The sequence below is a fragment of the Saccoglossus kowalevskii genome, chromosome 9 (assembly GCF_978046115.1).
Source record: "Saccoglossus kowalevskii chromosome 9, keSacKowa6.1, whole genome shotgun sequence".
In the NCBI taxonomy this organism is placed as follows: domain Eukaryota; kingdom Metazoa; phylum Hemichordata; class Enteropneusta; family Harrimaniidae; genus Saccoglossus; species Saccoglossus kowalevskii.
In genome coordinates this window covers 14883361-14906204 of record NC_140649.1, presented here as the reverse complement: position 1 = coordinate 14906204, position 22844 = coordinate 14883361, and the positions used below count along the sequence as shown (strand labels likewise).

The following is a 22844-nucleotide window of genomic DNA, read 5'->3' as shown; positions in this document are numbered from 1 at the left end:
CTCTGCCTTTTTATAATCATTAAAATACTCCTTGAATTTATTTCTATCATACCACCATTTGGCAGCTAGTTGTTTGATTTTGCAGTGGCACAGAATTCTCAAAAAGTTGCTGTTGTTTCATGCACACTTGGCAACCGTATTTGAATCCCATCTCCAATAAACAAATATTTTATTCCGTAGTTATTATGTACTTGATTATTAAATTTACATAGTCCCACCTCTGTCATATATGTAAGTGCTTGCGATTCTAAAAGAGCTAAAACTGTGACCGTCAACAGCTCTACTTTGTCTTGCAATGTAAATTATGAAAAATAGTGAGGGTCGTCACTTAGTCAAGTTATCATTATTCACAACTTTGAACAAACGCCCACTCTCTCTAGCTTTCCATGAAACATTATTGATAATCAAATATGATCTTTTAGTAGTGGATAAGCTGTAACCAACAGGTGTGTCTAAATCATAATTTAAAGCAGGGGAGTCGTCACCTGCATGTGCGCGAGATGTTCATAGCGTGTATTGTTTACAAACAAGCGTCTACCCATGAGCCTTTTAGCGCGTGTGATCGTCGCTTGGGACTTGCGCATGCGCAGGTGACGACCCTCCTGTTTTAATGATCCAGTATTCAATAAATTCAGTTTAGGAGATTATATTTTTGTTTCAACAAGAAGCATAAATAGAGTACTGTAAAAAACATTTATTTTCATTGGCAGTTATTGCCCCTATTTTGATGTCTTTAGCAATTTCACTGGGTTTTAAGTTATTGAACTTGGCAGGAAAACAATGAGTTCTATTGTTATTTTACATATTCATGGGAATTTACTTATCGGGGAAATATAAATTTATCAGACTTTACTTTTACCAAGTTATATTTGTGATATTAATTTCTTAATCACATTTCAGAGTGTGGCAACACAGGGAAGCGATATCAATGGCGTTCAAGAACACGTCACTGGCCTCCAGTCTGCACAAAGACAAACCGAGGATGACGTTGATAAAATCAAATCAGATGTACAGGCTTTAACTGTAAGTACCACATTCCCTGTATTCTCAGTATTTTTAATATGAGCATGCTCTGTTCCGTGCATTATGACATGGGTTGCAGGCAACACAACATCAGAATAATTCATCAGCTAAGGCATGTACACAAAATGGCAGACATATCTCCACTTATGTTATGGTCAATTCCCTGCAATTTTCGTAGTAAACTAGGTCGAGCAAAACATTTGGTACTGCGAACACCAGAATTATCAACTCCAAAAGTTTGATATTTGAAAAGTTACAACATCATGATCCCTCAAGACCTTTAGGATTCTTAGAATTAATGTATAATCTTTGCAATTGTCTGTGAATTATAGGGCTCAGTCGTTTTTTAAGAAGAGCATTTTTACATACATGGTCACAGATGGGCCTTGCTTGAATTATTAAAAAAAATAATGGAGGATATTGATATGTTTGATATCTTTGTATTGTAATAAAATACATATGCAAATTAGATTTATTATGTATCAGCCATGCTTGGTCATTCAGCCGAGGAGATCGTTACATATAAATCCGTTCATGATGAGAAACAGCACATTTCTGAAATAGAATTGATTGAAATTGCATCTAACTACTTGAAAAAGACTACATGATGGTACCTCAATCAATGTTTTACTGTTAATTCTCAACATTTGTGTCAATCATTGATATATTGATTTGTGGGATTCACTGCCGAACCAAAAGGTGTACAGTTAATTAATCTGGTCTGAGCTTACATCACGTGTACATGGACCATTGTCTAGTTACATGTATACCATATTTGCTTTATCAGAAGCGTCTCCACTTCCTATAAACCAAAAATCAAATTATACTGAATCATTAAAATATTACTTTTTTTTGACCATAGAAACACCTCTGTACCGATAATTTATATAATCGTATGCGCTACTAATAGAGCAAATACAGTACCCACAGTAAAAACTTTATGTGATGTGAATTATACCTCCCTAAGTACCGGTTAAAATAACAATCTACTTTTATAAAAATTATTAAGACAAATTTTGTATGTGTGCTAATCCATGGCAATATAGCCTAAGCTGTTGGATTAATAATCTGAGGCAGCTGGTTTCACCATTGATATAAAAACATGATGTCATAGTGCTATTTTTAGAAACTCGCATGCATATGCATATGCACATGTATTTTATATTCCTTGATTTGTTGCTTTTCTTTAGTGCAAATAATATGCGGTGTTCATAGAAATTATAAGATACTAATTATCAACTGACCTGCTGTTACAACTCAAACCAATGCTTACTGCAATGTTACATGGAGTTAAAGAGGGGGAGTCATCATCTGCGCATGCGTCAGATGGCGTGTCATTGTTTACAAACAAGCGTCTACCCAAGAGCCATTGCAATTTTAGCGTGTGTTGTTATCGTCGCTTCGGACTCGATTCCCACGCGTGCGCAGGTGACAACCCTCCCGCTTTAATGTTGTTATTTTTCTTGGCAGAGAGCACCAATGCTTTTACATCAGTTTATTGTGATTTACTGAGGTGACTAATATTCATGACTAGATTACAAAATAATGAGTTTCACATCAATAGAGCATGCATTCAAATTACCACCAATAGCTTGTTGAGAGCAAGAGTCACAGGACTTGTTTATTTCTCTGCAAATAGTGGGTCATTCTTCCTTGCATCATTGCTTGCTTACTCTGTTCCACTGTAACCATGGTAATTGGAACAATGGATTCGATTGCAGGGAGAATTAGACGCTATATGAGTGACAAAAACAAGTCATGCAGCTCTCTTGCTCATTTCTTCTAGGGTCTATTGTGGTTCAGATGCATCTCAAAATGCAATGAGATGCAAGGCAACTTGATTGTTTATCACCAAACCTGGGATGCTCCATCAATTTTTTTTTCTTCAGACAGTCATCGATTTTCACTAAAATATTCACAGCAATTCAGTGCGTGTCCTTCAAATTCAATTGAGAAGTTTCATTGCTTCAACAAATAGTGCCAATTAAAAACAAATTCTGTTTTTCAGTAACCCTATCTACTCGTATGTTTTGAGTGAAAAAGTTTATTTTATGCAAATGAGCAACACATTAATTATTTTTATGCAAATGAGCAAAATATCATTTTTTTTAATGCAAATGAGCACTAAATTATTTATTTTTTATGCAAATTAGCTTTGAGTATTGCACTAGTGTTGTGATTTTTTATACAATTTCCTTTTTTCCTTATACTGAATAACTAGCATACAGTTATATTTAGGAAATTTCTTTAAAACTAATTTGGATGTCATTTTTCACATCTTTAGTTAAACTATGATTATATTCTCAAAAAAACCTAAGAGTTAACTCATTGAGAAAAATTAAAAATATAAAATCCCTCCCTAGTGACACTAAATTTGATTTAATTGTAATATTTGCAAAAAACTTTTTTTTTTTTTTCCTTTTACTGAAATATTTTACCGTGATTATTTGCAGTTTTGAAAGGCAATTATTCTTCTTAAGAATGACTGGATTAATTTCATATTTAATAACATTGGTTTGTTTTTATTTTAGTCTCGCTTGGACAGTTTGGAGCTCTCCAGTATTTCAAACTCTAATGTAGAATCCAATAATGTCCAGAAACCAACTCCACATCCTCCAACAACTTTAGCAAAAATAATTCAAGCTACAACGTTAGCACCGCCGCCGCCAGCAGTAGTTGTGACAGAAGCTGCCAATGCACAGCAAGAAGTGAACATGGAAGTTGATGAGAAAGAGCACATATCCGATGGAAATGATGCAGAAAAGCTAGTTTCACAGCAGGTGAGGGGGATAATTGGAGACATCAGCTTTGAGTATATTATTTTCATTTATTCCCTCCTGTGTGTGTGTGTGTGTGTGTGTGTGTGTGTGTGTGTGTGTGAAGCACACAAGTGAAGTAACGAGTCTTACAGAGTTAACATTGATACTTACATGTGTATTAAAGACTTAGCTTCCAATCACGCAGAATAAATATAGCTCGTAACAGGATCTGACGCCTCGTATGACTACATTACAAATTTCTTTTATTTGATGTGTACCTCCCATTCACATGTACCCTATTCACGCCATTAGTAGAGTATATCCAATATGCTGACATAAATGACATACATGTAGGTGAGTCTATGCTCAAAATAGGTCAAATTGTACTTTGACCTCTGATGTTAACTTTGTCGATCATATGAGTGATTGTCCGTCTCAGTTTTACTTTTTAACTTCTTGAAAACTACAAGTCTGATTGCTTTAATACTTGTTGTATATGTACCTTAGGTTGACCTCTCTTAGATTTATTCACTTCATGACGTTATTTCAAAGTGATATTTTCGGCTTCTTGTTAAAAAGCGCAGGTCTGATTGCTTTGATATTATATCTGTAATTGAAATGTGGAGCTATCTCAGTCGAGAAGCTGCTTGTTTGTTTTTTTTCTTCCACCCCCATCACCACCGTTGTTTCTTCAGAAGCCAGCTGAATCCTTTTAGAATCTCTAATCATCATCACTTATCTGACATTTTATTAATGTAGAAAATAGAAAGAGTTGAAGATGACTTAGAAGACATGAACGTCACCTTAAACAACTTGACTGATGAGTATAACGAGTTATTAAATCGAATAGTAACATTAGAAAATCCACCTACCAGCCAATCCAACGACACAGATCTGGATATCCAACAAATGTACGATGACTTGCATGCATTGGTAAGTTGACCTTTGACATGTGTATGCAGATGAAACAAGTTTGAAATACTGTAAAATACTTTATCTTAGCTGGAATTAATTTTCGCTGAAAAGTTTTTCACTGATTTGTGACAAGTTGAATGTAAAATATAGAAAAACAAGTTATATTTGCTGGATTTTATTTTCACTGAATCATTCCTTCAGCGAAAATAGCGAAAATAAAGTACTTTGCAGTACTCTAGACTGTATGAAATTCAGAATTAAATATTGGATACCTATTAGGATAAGGCTTTGATCAATTATTTATAAGCAACCATAGGCTTATTGAAAGTTCAAAAAAACTATTAAACTGATGTACAAAACTTGTGCATGATGATGGTGTGCATGTCTGTTGCATACTGTACTCGTATTCAGAAACTTTTTTTTCACCTCTCATACTGTAGATGGATCGACTATCTAACAATAATGCAACATCATCGCCATCATCAGACGACAGTGAACTTACTTCTGATACTTTACTTACAATAGAAGATACTGTGCACAATATGACGGTGATAGTAAATGATCTGAAAACTAGGGTTGATGAGGTAATTATAAAACAGTATGCACAAAGGTCTTATGACGATTGTATCAACAAATGCGCTATCCTAATGATAGTGATAATTTAATGTGAGCTAACATCCCAGCATGGCGATGGAAAACATTTTACGCTGTGCGAATGTTTGTCTTGACTAAGGGACGACGTCAAAAGATCGATGTCGGATACAAAACTTAATTCCTTTAGTTTTTTTTCCAAATCCCCCTATCCCCCACTGAAACTTAATTGATAAATATTAATCATGGCGGACAGTAGTATTGCATAGCAGTTGGTTGTCGGGTGGGTGTAAAAAGACTTTACAAATGCACCTCATTTGACGCACAGATTTACACTCAAACCAAACCATTTTTCTGTTGTTTTTTTCCCTTTTCGGTTATTTCTGTCCATGATTGGATAGAAAAAAACGAACTACAAATACTCCAAGATTTTTTTGACTTCATTGAAAAATAAAATCGTTTTTGTAGGATGGAAACTTTTTGAGGTCAAAAACCCCCCACCCCCAAACTAAAGGAAATAAGTTTTTTATCCGACATCGATCTTTTGACGTCGTCCCTAATGCGATTTCTGTCACGTTCTATGGTGCTTTATTATGATTTCACCACTTCTCAAAAGCATTTTTTCATCCTTCTGAACATGTGCACGTTTGTTTAAAGCAACACTGTCGTAAGAACTACGCATGTGCATATTCTGCTATTCTATGATTGGTACATCATAGACTTCTGTATGCGTTATAGTCAGTTAATTCAACACAGTACACAAAAACATTACTGATGATTGTAACTAATAGTTTATCGTCACAAAAAAATGTAACTAACATAATTTTGACAAATGTTGGAATTTACTAGTTTGACTGTAAATATACAAATAGTTGTTATCAATATACTGTAAAATGACTAATTTTCACTGGGTTTAAATTTCGCTGATTTACCATTTCAGGCATATTCAGGCGGTTTTAAATTCAGTTTTATCATTTAGATAATGTGTTCTATGCTAAATTTTACATATTCACTGGGTTTTAATTTAGCACTTTTTCCAGTCAGCGAAATAAGCCAAATTAAAACCCAGTGAATAATTAATCTCTTTACAGTATATTCATTGGTAATTTTGTGAGCCCAACCTTTAAAGATGCAATAAAAACAAAAATTGTTCATTTTTTTATGCAGCATATTGAGAAGATTGTGATTTATTGTAAACTAATAATCTAGCTTTTGCAGTACACTCTATAGTATTTTTTCAAAGAAAAATTACACAGATGCAGCGATTATTTTGCTGTACATATCAAAGCAAATCCTTGCACATGCGAAGTTTCATTGAAAGAATACTGTGTGCTTCAAGAGTATCGTTTCATGATGAATTATAATCTAGTGTATTCATCAACAGCAATGTTGAAAATTACATATTTTTTGTCTATAATGTGAATTGTAATACTGTAGAATACTTTATTTTCGCTTGGAATTTATTTTCGCTATTTTAGCTGAAGGGATGATTCCATGAAAATAAAATGCAGCGAATATACTTTTTTTCCTGTATTTTACATTAAACTCATCAAAAATCAGTGAAAATAAATTCCAAACAAAACTTCCAAAAAGCCTTTTCAGCGAAAATTAATTCCAGCGAAAATAAAGTATTCCAAAGTATATAAATCAAATCTAGTGCTTCAGGAAATGTAGAAGGTGTATATCTCTAGTAATTTACACAAGTGCTATTTCAAGGAAAGTCATTTTTTCTGTCTCATAACAATAATAATGTTTCTAACACTACTATACAATTATTGGCTTTGTGTTACGTCAAGAATTAATGTCCCTGTTAGCTGTTATTAGCCAACGGAACAATATAATTCTTGATTATAGCCAAGGCCAAGGACAATAACTGCAAAGCGACGAGCCAAAATGCAATCTTTACGAGTTAGATCTAAATTATCCCGCAGTGGAGAAACAAATTGAAAAGCATCATTCATCTTTATCGTCAATCAAAGTGTTCAGATGTTATGAAGTCAGAGGCTATTAACTCATAAAATGGCATCAGACACAAGAAATGAACTAGGAGAGATCAATATTTATCACTCATATTAATAGGGGTAATAATGTTTTATTTATTTTTTTATATTTATTTTTCAGTTGAACCCCAATGATTTGAATAACAACCTTTTGAACGTGAATACCACACTCGGCATGCAGCAGATTTTACAGAATGCAGCGGATAAGATGAAAGAGGAAAATGGTGTAGTGATAAGTCAACTACAGACAAATATGAATACTGTATGGACTCAGATGACAACACAGACTAACACCATTACGGATATGCAAGAAGACATTGCAAAGATTAAAATCACAATTCAACAACTTGAAGGTAAAAGTATACTTATGATCATAGCGCCCTCACTGGTGACTGTGGGAGTTTTCTAGCTAATGGGTAGTTGAGAGGAATAACTGCATGTATGCTACATTACCATGGCAACAATGATATTACAAATTGAAATAAATAAAATGGTGATAATGCAGCACAGTTAAGAATGTTGTCCTAACAATGTTACATGTAAAAAGCACTGTAATGCTATAGAATGTAGTGATTCAGTATAAATAAAATCCAGCGAATATACCTTTTTTCCAATATTTTACATTCAACTTGTCAAAAATCAGTGAAAATAAATTCCATACAAATCACCAAAAAACTCCTTTAAGCAAAATGTAAATCCAGCTAAAATAAAGTATTTTACAGTATCCGTAATTAGGTTTTTTTCAGATGGTAAAAACAAACCTAAAATATACTTCAGTGCTCTTTGTTGTTTTTTTCCCGCAAAGTTGCTCTAATCATCAAAATTGCTTGATAAAACTGTTAAAGTGCACTCCCTCAGAAACTTTAGTAAACTGTAGTTAAACTATTGAAATGTACCCTAAGAGGAACAAAGCATTTCGTCCTTCGTGATTATAAGACAAACAAAATGATGCTCACCAGTTTTGGAGATTGTTGGAAGTTAGATTCGTTCAAATCAATAGTTTGATTGGCATATATAACTGTTTTTTCAGAATCTCCAGCAGCGGCCCACGAGTCAGAAAATGTGAATACAGAGCAAGCAGCAGACCAAGAGCTCCCAGAAGAAGAGTTTGAGCAACCAGGTGCTGAAGCAGGTCTGGGACAACCAGTCGAAACAGGTTTGGAACAACCAGCCACTGAAGCAGGTTTGGAACAACCTGCGCCTGAAGCAGGTTTGGAACAACCTGCGCCTGAAACAGGTTTGGAACAACCAGCCTCTGAAGCAGGTTTGGAACAACCAGCCTCTGAAGCAGGTTTGGAACAACCAGCCTCTGAAGCAGGTTTGGAACAACCAGCCTCTGAAGCAGGTCTGGAACAACCAGTTGAAACAGGTTTGGAACAACCAGCCTCTGAAGCAGGTTTGGAACAACCTGCACCTGAAGCAGGTATGCAACAACCAGGCCCTGAAGATCTTGAAGAAACGGCCCCTGAAGCGGGTCTGGAACAACCAGTTCCAGGAGAAGAAGCACAAGGTAAGGATGGGAGCTGGCAGGTCTATCAGTTTCTGAATCCATATTCTGCATTATCAAAGTTCAACCTTGAAATTTAGGTATTCTTAATATTTTGAAAAACTAGCAAATTTGACACATGTACCATATTTAGAAGCACAAGTACTTTAATTTTCTTTGTATTTTAATGTCATTTTATTTTACATACAATCATCAAATTCAACGGTAAGAATTATTTTCGGTGAGAACTTAATAGCAAGAAACAAACAAGCATGTTTTTTGACATTTTTGTGCTTCTGATGGAACCACTTTTCCAGCTTTTATGCGTTTCTAATACAATACAATACAATACAGTACAGTATGCATCCAGTTCTGCAAACATTGTAATGAATCCCTTGTATAATTGTTTCTAGAGACATTACCAACCAGCGCATCACCTCATCTACAGACGATTTCCTTGCCCGGTATATCAACTACAGAAAGTATGTATTTCAGCTGATTCAGCAAAACTGATGAACAAATTTGCATTATGTAATATACTGTGATGTTGCATGTTCTAAAATATCAGGGTTTGATTATCACCTTATCAGGTTTCCCAGTCAGGTAGATTTTAGATTGAACAAGTAAATGTAGAAATTGTCTGTCTTTGTGGACAGTTGTCATCAAGTTTTTAGTAACTGGCCAAATTGGGGTAATATTGTCTTAATTTAACTTGCTTGGGACAGGTACATCATTAATTAGGACAGATACCTCTATTCCCCAATCTGGCAACCCAATCATACCATTGTGATGGTCTGAACATTGACATGCAATGTATAAATTACCTAGAATCAAAACTTAGAAAAAAATAATATTATGAAATGTATGCGTGTTCTGGCCATTATGTGCAAATCAATAGAATAAACGAGGAGTTACTGGCAAATCAAATTCTGCATTAGGTATGCCTCTAACGCATTTTGGTTCACTTTTTTGGACTCTAAACCTAATATTACATGTTACATGATAACGTAAATAATCCATTGAGTTTTCACATTTTCCTCGTAAAGGCTTCTTGGCTGTTCCCTCTCTCAATAAAGAAGCTCGGCACTAAACACAAAGGAAAGTTTATTGGTTTAAAGTAGGATTTAGATCATGTTGTACTCGTAATCCAAATTCCCCTGGGAAGAGTTCTAAGCAGAAATTTTGAAAAGCTCTAATCAGGAGACTTGAAGTTGAGTGAAATAATAGACCATTTTCCGTACACTGCGAGAATCACGCGTTATGCGTGAAATCTAACATAAAAACAGGACAAACAAAGGTCATAGCGTCGTAGTCGCGTCAAACATCGCGTGGGATTCGACAAACGCAAAAGTATTTTGGGGACATTTCCATGCTTAATAATGTGCTGTCCACATTTGATGATAGGCAATTTCGATTAAGTAAGAGTATTCGAAAGCAATATTTCTCTGTCGAAGATCGGCCAGTCGGTGTGAGCTACGAAATAAGGAAATTCACTACGTTCAATTACCCACCATAGACTCCAGTCAGTCAAAATGACTATTTTGAACTGTAGGCATTAATCAGCGATTCTGCCGGTGACGGAGAGATAGAATCCAGGTCAGGGGAAGCCCCACGTGACCGAGGCCACCTGGCAACGCCACAGGTAGCCGTCCATCACTCTTAATTTCTCTCCGCCTCGAGTGAAGATGAAATTTAGCGAGCTCTGCTGGATCGCCTGCTTTTTTTTTTTCCTGTCCGGATTTATAGCTTGGGTTGTTGCCGCTGCTCGGCATCCGACATGGTAGCTGGTAGGATAAGTTTTCCTTGTCTTTTTTTACCCTCGTGTCGTTTTCCCCTTTGTGTGTAGTATTTTTCACAGCAAAGAAATCAAAATCCGGCGCCACTACGTAGTCACATGTTGATTTCATGGCGGCACCTTTTACAACTGTAATTCGTTTCCCTCATGCATGTCGTCTTTTATTTTTAATGTATTTAGCAATATATAGGTGTAATGACAGCACCAGGGCTCGCTGCCGTTTTTCTTTCCGGTCTCCTCGTGTTTCGAGTCGACCGTGCAGTGGTTATATTCAGAATTTACCAGCATAGAAACCGCATCCGAGATACTTTGTCGTAGCTACGTGCGGGTTTCGGGGTTTTTGCATGAAAGCGTGTTTTTTTCACTGGAGTTCTGAGGCCTGAGATTTTCTTTCAGAGCCATCAAGATCGCTGAGACGGCGTGACCGCGTCACAACAAGGTCGCGCGTCCAGTAAACAAATCGGTTAAAGTGAGTTGCGTGTTTTGCATGAGTGGAAAGTCCTCACGCTCGGCTACCGGTACTTCATGTACCGGGACGTCGAGTAAGAGGCCCGACGGTGAAGGTACCGATATTTTTCTCGGTCTCCTCCGCCGATCGGAGGGCATCCTCACAGTCTGTTTTTTTTCAGGCGGTGGTTTACCCGATTTTACCGGCTGCAGCGAGGCTGTGCCCCTGGAGGCTTTCCTCCTATGGGGCCCGTTGCGGGTCTCTTTGTGGACCCTTCCTCGCACTGCACCGGGTTTGCCTCCGAGTTGAGGGCTTTAGTCGAAGGACTGTCGGGGCAATTGCGTCCCTGGCAGGCCGGGTAGATCAGACGCAGTCGGAGCGAGCTGTCTCCACTGTGTCCCCTCGGTGGGCTAGCAGGAAGAGATACAAAAGCATGTTTGCATTCAAACACGTCTCTTCCGGGGAACCCCCGTTCCCAGTCACGGCTCTCCCACTATTTTGGGGGGTGGCCGAGGCTCAGGCTAATTGCACCGGTCCTTCTCTGGATCCGCGGGCACTGAATGCCAACGGGGTGCTGGCAGCCAAGTCTCCGATCTCGGGGCAGGGCTTTCAGGGCAGGGCACGCGTTGACCCCCCCCCCCACACTTTCAGCCAGCTAGGGTTCATCACGCGGTAACGGTACAACGGTAACGAATTTATCCTTGTGTCCGGTCCCCGCTGTGGGTTTTGACTCCTTTCTTACCGGCCCACGGGCGTCCCCAGAGGGAACCGACCCTGTCATGAGACGCACAGTCGAACACGCTCCCTCTCACATATTTTAAGTTAGAGGAGACGCAGTTCACTCGCGTTGGATACAGCCGGTACTCCGGGCGGTCCCTCAGAGTCTTCCATCTATATGACTCGGTGAGCCACGCTTTTGGGGTGAGGCGGAGTATCATCGATCCCAGTGATACGATGTATATACCCCCACCCTTGATCCTAAAGCGACCACCTAAGGTTGCTTCAACGCTTATGGGATCACGGGCGTCGGGATCCAAAGCAACCCCGTCGGCACATCTCTCCCCTGTCCGTCTGAGTGCGGAGTGGGGCGCAGAGCACACAAACGGTGTTGATGGGCAGCGTTGGTCAGCCGCGGAGGATGTAATGCTTAAGGCCCCCGGGTGGGGATAACGTTAGGCAACATTTCCCACTGGACCAAACGCTACCCGGTCAGTGTATTTCGGGATCAGACCCCATAGCGTGGGATGAGACCAAAACACCCCCAACCGGATTCCAAGGCTCCTTCCCCAGACCCCGGTACCATGAATTTGGCAAACCGGGCAAAGGGAGATAGCCGCGTTCCATGGGTGTCTTTGCCAATTGAGGACGACCCATCTAGCCCTGAGGGCAGAGTTGCTTGAGCGCCTTATTATGCGTGCCCAGCACTCTGGTGACCTTGGAGGCAGAACGCACCAGCCTCCTAGACCAGGCGACATTTTTACTGGTGGGTCACCGCACATCTACGTGCGACACCCCCTAGTGTTGCCTGGCTCGCTTGGCCAGGGAAACTACTGTGCTACGAGACGCAGCCTTAGACGCATGTGTTTTCGCCGACAAGCTGAGCCGGGGTACGTCCCCACCTCAGTGACGCAGACTGGATACCCTCCACCCTCTTTGTTCAGGGAATGGTGGGTACAGTCTCGGAGCTTCGGAGTGCAATGAATCAGAGGGTTCAGATTGAATCCGCTAGCCAGTTGGTCCTGCCATGGGCAAGCGGAGGGCACCCCAAGCACAGAAAACACAACGCCCTAGGGCGTTGCCCGCTAGCCAGAGTCAACCAGGAGGCAAGCGCTTATACCCTTCCATGGGAGGGAAGGGTAGTGGCGTGCCCCCAGGGAGGTAAGAGCCAGGTGGTGGCTCCTCACCCTCTCTGGGCGGATGTCTACCCGGCAGCAGGGGAAGCATGTTTGACGCTCACCTCTGCAACCGGGGGAGACAGGCACGTGTTCGGTGAGTGGCCAGGTCACAACTTAGTGACTACTTCAGGCCTTGGGGAACTCGCCTCATGGGGGAAGGGAGCACCCTCCCCCCTTGCAACTGCCGAACACATGGCCACACATCCCTGTTGTACACAGATTGCGCCGGTGTAGTCCGGTTTGGAGACGGCGGGTGAACGACCTCTGGACCTTCCCAGGTGGTGACATCCATTTACGGCATACCGCTGAAAGCTCCACTTCCCCCCGTCAGTGTCTCCCCTGTTGGGCACTGCCAGGGGACTCCCGCAAGGCGGAAGCAATCAGACAGGAAGTAGCAGTTTGCTGGGGAAAGACGCCATACACAGGGTACATCAGCCGGAACTAAGTCCAGGCTTCTACCCAAATGTGTTCGTAGTACCAAATCTACAAGTGGCAGGCGTCCAGTTTTGGACCTAGACAGACTGAATCAGTACGTGCCCCTCGATCGGTTCCACATGGAGACACCATTCAGGGTTCTTCTCTCCATCCACCGTTTTGACTGGCTAGCCCCGCTAGATTTAAGCGGGGCCTACCTGCACGTACTGATGCACCTAGCGAGTTGCCATCTCCTTCGAATCGCCCAGCTGGGCCAAGTATTCGAACTTCGGTGCCCCCCCTCCGTTCGAGTTAGGCACAGCGCCCTACGTGTTCACCAGAGGGATGAAACAGGTAGTGCTGCTGCTTCACCAGATGTCGGTACACCTCAATCCGTACCCAGACTACTGGTTACCAACAACCCGGGCAAGGGGTAATAGCCAAACGCATCAGGCTAACACAGGATTTACTTCACCAGCTGGGCTCGTTAGTAAATCGACAATTCCCACCTCGAGCCAACGCGCAGTTGGTGTCCCTGGGCATGGAGTTTTGACACAGAGGTAAGCTTGGCTTAGCTATTTCAAGCATATTGCTTAGCGCTAAGCAGCCTAGCCCGAATGCCTAGTCAGCGTTCCTTCGGTGTCCCTCCGTGAACTAATGCGGATCATCGGAATGATGACCTCGGTTCGAAGGGTCGTTCCCCAGGCCGCACTACGCAGCCGCCCGGTATAACACTTGTTATATCGCCGAGCTCTTCTATGGGAACTAGATAGGCGGGTTTCGATCTCGGACCAAGTGAAGGAAGCCCTGCCCTGGTGGTCGTCACTGACCAACCTCGGGCAGAGGGGCCCCCTTGGACCCGCTCGCCGCAGGCATGACTCTGGTAACAAATGGCCCCCCCAGGGTTGGGGAGCGCATCTATTGGACGAACAAGCCCAAAGATATGGCTCCCGCATAGTTTTGGGACCACCATATCAACCGGCTCGAACTGTGAGCAGTGTACAATTAGCACTACCACGCTTTCTACCCGTAGTTCGAGACCACAGAGTCCTGCTCCGCACAGACAACGCAGCGGTGGTCTCCTTCAAGAAGGAGGGGGGACGCATTCCCCATCATTGTCAGTCCTAGCGGAGCAAAATCCTCCTTTGGTGCCTGGAATACAATGGGGAGCTAACCGCACACCACCTTCCAGGGGTGAGGAACAGTCTGGCGACGCCCTTTCAGGGCGACTCAGTCTCCAGAACACGGAGTGGCTGATACCCCAGTGGGTAGCCTCCAGGCTGTTTCGGCTGTTTCGGTCCAAGGTTAGACCGTTTGCCGCATCCCGGAACACCAAGCTCCCGACGTACGTAACACTCCTGCTGACTCCAGGAGCCTGGGCCAGGGTCGCTTTGCTACCCCCCGGATCCACTTAGTTGTGTACGCTTTTCCTCCCTTCCCGCTAGTCCACTGGGCACCGGAGAAGACTTCGACAGGTGCACACCTGCATATTAGCATTGGTTGCACCCAATTGCCTAGTTTCCACTTCTGTCGGAAACGATAGTCGAAACACCAGCAGTGCTTCCGGACTTACCGGACATGCCGTCCCCACCAGACGGTGCACTACCACGAGCCCAGCGGGTATCACTTACCCGCATAGAGGCTCTCATTAGACCCGCCCATACAAAAGCTTTATCTGAGCGGGCTGCCAACGTCCTGGCCAGGGCGAACTGGGATTCCACCAATGCAGCCTACATTTCTAGGCTGCGAGCATATACTGGTTAGTGTAGCGGAAGGGAGATTGATCGATACCATCCCTCTATTGGCCAGGTAGCAGGCTCCTTCGTCCACCTGTTTGACGAAGTGGGTTTGTCCTACGCAGCGATCGTTGGCTACAGGTCGGCCTTGTGCCCCACCATTCAAACGTACGGGAACAAGACTAACCGATTGTCCTACTATTAGGAGACTATTTACTGCTTTCCAGATGCTGAAACCCCATGCAAGGGAACTGCCCAACTGGGACTTGTCGGATGTGTTGTCCGCTCTAAGCAGACCGCCTTTTGAGCCTCTCCAATCAGCACCACTCAATTTTTTGAGGTGGAAAATAGTCTTCCTACTGGCCCTCGCCTCAGGTAGGCGCCGGTCAAAGCTAGGCGCGCACTATCCTTTGCGGACGGTTGTGCCGCTTTTATGGGCGATCAAGTTGTACTAAGACACGAATCGGGTTCTCGCCAAGAACCAAATCCCAGGACACGATCCTCAACCGATCGTCATCCCCCGGCTGGCAAATATTGTCAGTCCGGAAGATCAGGAGGAGTTGCTTCTCTGCCCGGTCCGAGCGCTGAGTTGCTACGAGAACCGTACCAGGTTCAGGGTTCTGCCCAGCTTGATTTGAGTGCCGGTCGCTAATTAATATTCATGAGCTAATTAATATTCATTTTCCATTCTACTAGCTACGAATTAACTACTTTAATTATTTTAACTTTTATTTATTTCAAATATTTCAATGTAAAATTAATCTGCTTTAATAAAAGTGAAAAAATATATATACTTTATTTTTGAAATCACCTCTAAAATACGTATTTTTAGACATTGACCTCTGACCTGGCAGCCATTTTTTTTTCAAAGCGTGTCGTCCGTTTGTTACGGCCAAAGTGGCAACAAGAATTTAATTGTTTTCTTTCCCGATGGAACGCTGGTAAATCACATTAATAGTGAGAAATTAGTATTCCTTGTATCGCTGACTGAATATAGCTTATGAATTTATTTTTATGAACGAGTCATGAAGCCAAAAACATCAATCACGGTTACTACACTCGAGTGCAAGTGCAGATTAAACGAACGACAGCTTGATGCATCGCTGCCGGTGAAGTGAGCAAGTTATTGTTAAACTCGGCACGCAACTAAACTTGCAATGGTAATCCTTTCTGTTTATTTATCATTGTCTCCCCTTCCATTATCTTGATGTACGACTTATTCCGATCTGGTTCGTTTGTTAAAACTAACAGAATGTCAATCGGAGGTTAAAACAAAAACACATTAGGCTGATGTCACACGTGTACGTTGATTTTGAACAGCGGTATCTTCTTTCAAGTTTTGTTGTGTGTTAATTTTTTGCATTGTGTTGTGTGTTAAAACCAACAAGGACAATAGAATGATGGTCCAGTGGCCGACATCCTGTGTGTATCATAAACAAATAGAATAGTGCTGGTCGCCAACTTTTTGTCCTGGTCGGAAATTCTGAGTGCCGGTCGCTAGCGACCGGCGCCGACCAGCGTGGGCAGATCCCTGCAGGTTTTCTAGACGGGGAACCAAACACATGTTTTTGTGTTACGGCCCTGACAAGCAGGATAAGCCGGTTTCCCTGACTTCCATCCCCAGGTGGATTACTGCGACTGTACTGGAGGTCTATAATACACTATCCTCCTCAACACAGACCTTGCAGAGACACCAAGTACAAGAACATGAGGTCTGTGCGATTGCTAACTCACTAGCGCTAGCGTCAGGTGCCCCCCTCAAACACATTCTGAGGGCAGGCTTCTGGAGAACGCAGAACGTCTTCATCAACTACTACCTAGGAGACACCCAATCTATTGAGCAGGGTCTCTTCAGGTTAGGCCCCGTCGTAGCGGGTCAGGCCTTGTTTGCTGACCCAGCCCGAACGACTGCAGGGGCCTCTGCGCATAGGCGATAAGTCAGTCTCTGCATTTTTGCGGGCAGATTGGCTGTTCCACTAGCACTTCCTGGAAGCTTCCAGGTTTCGCTTCTGTCGACCTACGCCCTCATGCGAACTGTTTCGGTCCTACTTCAAGCTTATCACCCCCGAGTTCGGCTTGGGTCTAGCTTTCTCGGGCACATCAAACCCTGTCACCACAGCAGCATTGGCTTCTTGCTTCTGGGACAGCACAGGCAAGGTAAGACACCACCCTTCTTAGGTCTTAACTTAGGTCTTTTGGTTTGTTTTTCATCCCGGACTGGGGGAAAGTCTTTCATCATTCTCCTTTTTTTTCTGTTTGCTCGGAAAAACCCGCCACCTATCGGTGTCTGACTCTGCCTACAGTTCAAAATAGTCATTTTGACTGACCGGAGTCTATGGTGGGTAATTGAACGTAGTGAATTTAGGCGAGGGTTCTTCGAACCCGCCTATTCACATAGTTCATACCCACCATAGACTCCGGGTCCCCCCCAACCTCCCCACTCTTTCCGTCGCGTTGGTCTAAGTCCTCGAGGCGGAGAGAAAGGAACCAGAGTGATGGACGGCTACCTGTGGCGTTGCCAGGTGGCCTCGGTCACGTGGGTTCGTGACGTAAGGGGTAAAAGAATCTTGAGGTCATGGGGCTTCCCCTGACCTGGATTCTATCTCTCCGTCACCGGCAGAATCGCTGATTAATGCCTACAGTTCAAAATAGTCATTTTGACTGACTGGATTCTATGGTGGGTATGAACTATGTGAATAGGCGGGTTCGAAGAACCCTCGCCTAAATTCGAGTTCAAAATCAAATCGTTCGATTTTTGCGGCAGATGTTCGATGCGCGTCTTTCATGCATCTCGCGAGATCTCACAATTGTACGGAAAATCATCTATTGAAATGAGATCTATAAAATACTGTCCATGCATTATACATGCTGATAATCTGCTTGCTTGTACTTTTCAGTGATGATTAACCAATTTTATTCATGGGATAAAGACAGTGACGGTTTTGTCAGCTACTTGGACTTGTCTGAATTCTTTGGTGCATTTATGCCATCTGAACAAATCCTTAACCAGTTTGATTTTGATCATAATGGAAAGTTTGATAAAGATGAATTGGCAATAGCTTTAGGATTTTTAGAAGTTCCTCAAGCACCTGTACCGGATAATAATGACCAGGAGAGTCGAGATTTACCAAACCCTTCCGGGAATCAATCAGGTCCTGGTGAATCAACAGGTAAGGACTTCATAGACGTGTCATGTTATGGAGTGTTATGACTTTCACAAAGTTTTGTTTTCATGAATGCTACGAAATCATCAAATCATGAAAGTTACTAGCAATGATTATTAAGCTGTTTACAATATAACTAAATACAAGACATTTTTTTTGGTTCATTCTTTTGGTGTAGATAAGCCAGGCACATGTCCCGTAGTTGCTTCAGAAGTGATTGGTACTTGTAGTGAAATGTGCACAAGTGATGCATCCTGCCCAGGTATTCTCAAGTGTTGTTCCAATGGTTGTGGTCATGGTTGCACAAATCCAATCCTCAATGCAGGCAAGTTTAAACATTTTATACTGGAGTAGTGTTCATATTGTAATAATTTCATCATTGTGATGTTTTGTTGACAACCACATTAGGCAAAAATGAAACAAATACAACACCATAAAAGCCACTTGAAATTAACATGAGTGGTAATGACTACATTAAAATGTTCTTGTCCAAACTTATTGGCATGTAGGATTATCAAATATATTTAAGTTTAAATAAAAATATTTTCACATCCTTTTTGCATTTGCAAACTTCTATTCGGGGATTGATAATATCACGCAGATGGTAGCCATGCAGTCAGGAAACTCAAGACTCATCCATTACCACTCATTGTGCTCTAATTACTTACATTTTCAATTATATTCCATGCTATTCATAGGACAACCATCGCAATAGTTCACCTTATGCTACATTTTCTACTGGTAAGATAATATGCTTTTGTCTTCACATGCTTTGCTATCAATTCATATTAACGTCATATTGTGTTGTTAACAATTCTTCGAGGTATTCCAAATTAGTGAGCAAGTTGGCTAACTTTGCTGCTTAAATTCTTGCCTTACAACTTCTGTTATATTCTTGTTAATTTTTTTTTATTCCGGTAATTTGGTTCATCTAAATTATGATTCATATTTGTCTTCACATTGCGTGTCGATGCAAAGCTACTTACAAGATTGCGTCTGATTGGCTACCCAACCCAAAAACCTAATAATCAGACCAATCAGACAGCAGATTGTTCAATGTAATAAATTCTGCCCTGTGTATATGCGTGGAGTAAGCTGCATAATAGCAGTATGTAATAGCTGTGGATGCATTGTCTTGCTAATTACTGTAAAATGACTAGTTTTCACTGAGTTAAAATTTCGCTGATTTAGCATTTCAGGCATATTCAGTAGGTTTTAAATTCACGGTTTCATCATTTAGATAATGTGTTCTATGCTCAGTTTTTCATTTTCACTGGGTTTTATTTTAGCACATTTTCCAGTCAGCGAAATAAGCAAAATTAAAACCCAGTGAATAATTAATCCTTTTACAGTATCTGATTGCACAAAAAGTGTACAACTGATTCTTTGCATTTGCGAGTAAAAAAGCATCTAGCATTGTAGCTACTGGCTCAGCCTCTACTGTTTTTGGTTACATGAAATATGTGCACTTTGACAATTAAATTAAAATGTAGCGGTGCTACTAATTACTTAAAGGGGATCCTTCCAAGCCCAGGGATTGCACCAAAGAATCATGGGACACTATTGTTTATGTTGTTTACAAAGTTAATCTATCTTTTGTCATCCATTGTAATTTTAATCCAGAAAGTAAATTTGTTGTGAGATTAGGCTTAACTGAAAGTGCCCCTTTAACATTAGCTGTATTAACTTTGTAAATAAGTGAAATGTTATATTTGTATATTTTAGGTACCACAAAAGCGTCAATTACTGGAAAAAAAATGCAGCTACAACAAGAGCACTCTCTATCAGCAGCGGAAAGACAGAAGCTATGGCGAGCACAACAGGCAGCTGCAAAACAAAAATACCACCCTAAATATCCATTCCGTAACCGTCATAACAAGCAGTGATAAAGAGGATACGAATACTGTTTGCTGTAAATCACTTGACAGGATACATCAGAATTTACTTACAAAGAAAAATTTAATTTACAATTACATTTAGCATTTATCTGTAGCAATTGCTTAGTGATACCGCTGTAATTTTGTTTATTAACTTGTGCAAATTAAACACAAAAATAATAGAACCCAAAATATTTGGTTTCCGTATCAACAACCTAGCAGAAAACCAATCACAGCTTGTCTAGAAACGGTAATGCCATATCCAGGCACCTTCTCACCAGATCCAGGTAGCTTTACACCTCATCCGGACACAGCAATCCCAAATCCAGACACCTTCAATTCAAATCCAGGCAATCAACCTGATCCAAGCTACTTCCCTTATGTTTAGGAGATGTGTGGCTGCAAATCTTGTCGCTTTGAACTTTTAAACACTCATTTGCATAAGTTATAACTCAATAAGCCAATTTCTAAGATACTTTGATGAAAGTTTTTTTTTTTTTACTTTGTAAATCTTTATTTCTGTTATGGGTTGCAGGGTGTGCAGCTCCAATGTACTTTATGAAACCACTCTTGTGGTGTGTTTTTTATTACAAAATTAAATCAAAATGGTTGTTGAAATGTTTTCATTTTTGGTATAAATGTGCTTTTCTAGTCTTAAGGAGACTGATTTCAACACATCTTGTATACTGTAGAATACTTTATTTTCGCTTGGAATTAATTTTCGCTGTAGGAATGATTCAGTGATAACAAGACCCAACACTATAACTTTTTTCCTTAGTTTACATTCAACTCATCGAAAATCAGTGAAAATAAATTACATACAAAACACCCAAGAAAATTAATTCTAGCTAAAATAAAGTACTTCACAGTAGTATGCTGCTTTGAATAAACTCGTCATGTATTAAATTTATAGCCAGTATTCTAATGGAATCTGTGTAGTTTATATTTGCTGTTATCTAAAATTCTCAGAGTACAAAGATGTTTTAAAAAATTCAGCGATTAATGTAGTGTAAAATAATATTGCAATTTAGGTGTATAGTTTTGTAAATTTGCATTCCTAATCTGAAATGTACGCTCACCAGGAGAATTGAACTTCATCACTCTGATGATTTTGTACTTAATGCTTAGTGTCACAGCCAGGCTTTGTAATTGTCAAGTGATACACATGTAAATATCTTGTAGGTTTGAGTTAGGTATGAGAATTAAGGTCCCATTAGCCAAATTATCAGTTGTCTGGTTGCTTGGTAAGCATTAGGGAAGATGGGATTACCAGTCATGTTGATACACCTGTAGTTGCCAGGAATATAGTTCACTTTACTAGCTCAGTTGTATCATGTGTATTCAAGTTGCAGAAAACTGGGATTAACTGTTTTGCCAACAGCTGGTTATAAAACTTCCCTTCCTCCCTTGTTTGTGTCGCACCGCCACACTCAGTAACTTAGCAACCAGGGACCTATTTTTCATTCAAATTATAACTTGTCATTTGTGTAAAGCATGTGGTATTACGGTAAATTGTTAATGTGATCAGGACATGGAAATATGAGAAAATGTAAAATATATTGAATAGCTTGTTTTATATTTCCCCTTTTGTCGGTACTTTTCTCGTCAACTGCTCCCTTTTTGTGTTGACTTGTAAATAGGACATTTATTTTGACACTAATTTTATCTGGACCTCATCATTTATGGATGTAATTCTGTGTCTGTAAGGTGCTTTTGAGTAATTTTTGTTTTACCTTTTTTGGAAGATAATTGCTTTATTTGGCAGAATGGTACTTTCATCATATGAATAATTAATATTTCCTTATTTGGGACTTAACTGCCGTATATGGCAGATTGAATAATTAAGGTGCAGTAAGATGGATACCTTGTATTGCCATATATGGAGAACTTCTAAAACTTTTATATGTGAATACAAGTACATATGTGCTAAAGCTTACTCTTTTTTTATAGCCATCAATCTGAAATGGTTTTCTCTTAACTACTGTGTAGATATGTGTTGGAACGATATCATGTTTTATAAATATATATATTGTCAAATGTTATCAAATTTAAGCACCGATATTTTTAAAGGTGGCACCCTTCAAAACTTGTTATATTAAAGATATGTATGTTAAAACAATTATTGTAAAAGTCATGTTGAAAAGACAACAAAGGAGGAATCAGTGCTTGTAGTTTCATCCATGAATCAGTGATGTGTTATTTTTTAAGGGTGACATCTTTACAAAATCAGCTTGTCCAAAATGGTGATTTGGGTTCTAACTATGCATTGTGATAAATTGTTTGTATTTTAAGAAGGAATATTATTTTTTATGTGCAACTGTGTTGCTGTTGTACATGTGATTATTGGGCAATTTCTGTATAAAAAAAAAAATTGTAAGAACGTAAAAAATATGTGTAATGCTATGGTCTTACAATAATAAAAGTATTGTAAATCTAATGTTTGTGGTTATTCATTGCTTGGCCTGTGGAGTGGAGTACGTACTGTGTAGTGTAGTGTTTGTGGTCATTGCTTTACCTGTGATGTCGAGTGGAGTACAGTGTTTATGGTTATTGCTTTACCTGCGGTGTTGAGTGGAATTCAATATTTGTGGTCATTGCTTTACCTGTGATGTTGAGTGGAATTCAATGTTTGTGGTCATTGCTTTACCTGTGATGTCGAGTGGAGTACAGTGTTTGTGGTCATTGCTTTACCTGTGATGTCGAGTGGAATTCAATGTTTGTGGTCATTGCTTTACCTGTGA

General features: G+C 40.5%; 1 protein-coding gene across 3 annotated transcripts in view; it reads left to right on the top strand.

Moving 5' to 3' along the window:
• LOC100375824 (uncharacterized) overlaps positions 1-22540 on the top strand; it is a 59971-nt gene extending 37431 nt beyond the window's left edge. For 2 of the 3 annotated variants that reach the window (XM_085503193.1, XM_085503194.1), the window contains exons 5-14: positions 901-1023; positions 3555-3803; positions 4542-4715; positions 5138-5281; positions 7410-7641; positions 8319-8798; positions 9188-9256; positions 17960-18232; positions 18405-18551; positions 19952-22540. In XM_085503193.1, coding sequence (XP_085359319.1) covers positions 901-1023; positions 3555-3803; positions 4542-4715; positions 5138-5281; positions 7410-7641; positions 8319-8798; positions 9188-9256; positions 17960-18232; positions 18405-18551; positions 19952-20112 — 2052 coding nt within the window. In that variant the 3' untranslated portion in view covers positions 20113-22540. Of the gene's footprint in view, positions 1-900; positions 1024-3554; positions 3804-4541; positions 4716-5137; positions 5282-7409; positions 7642-8318; positions 8799-9187; positions 9257-17959; positions 18233-18404; positions 18552-18924; positions 18968-19951 lie in introns of all 3 variants that reach the window. The other variant, XM_085503195.1, reaches the window with a different exon arrangement.
• Positions 22541-22844: the final 304 nt, after the last annotated feature.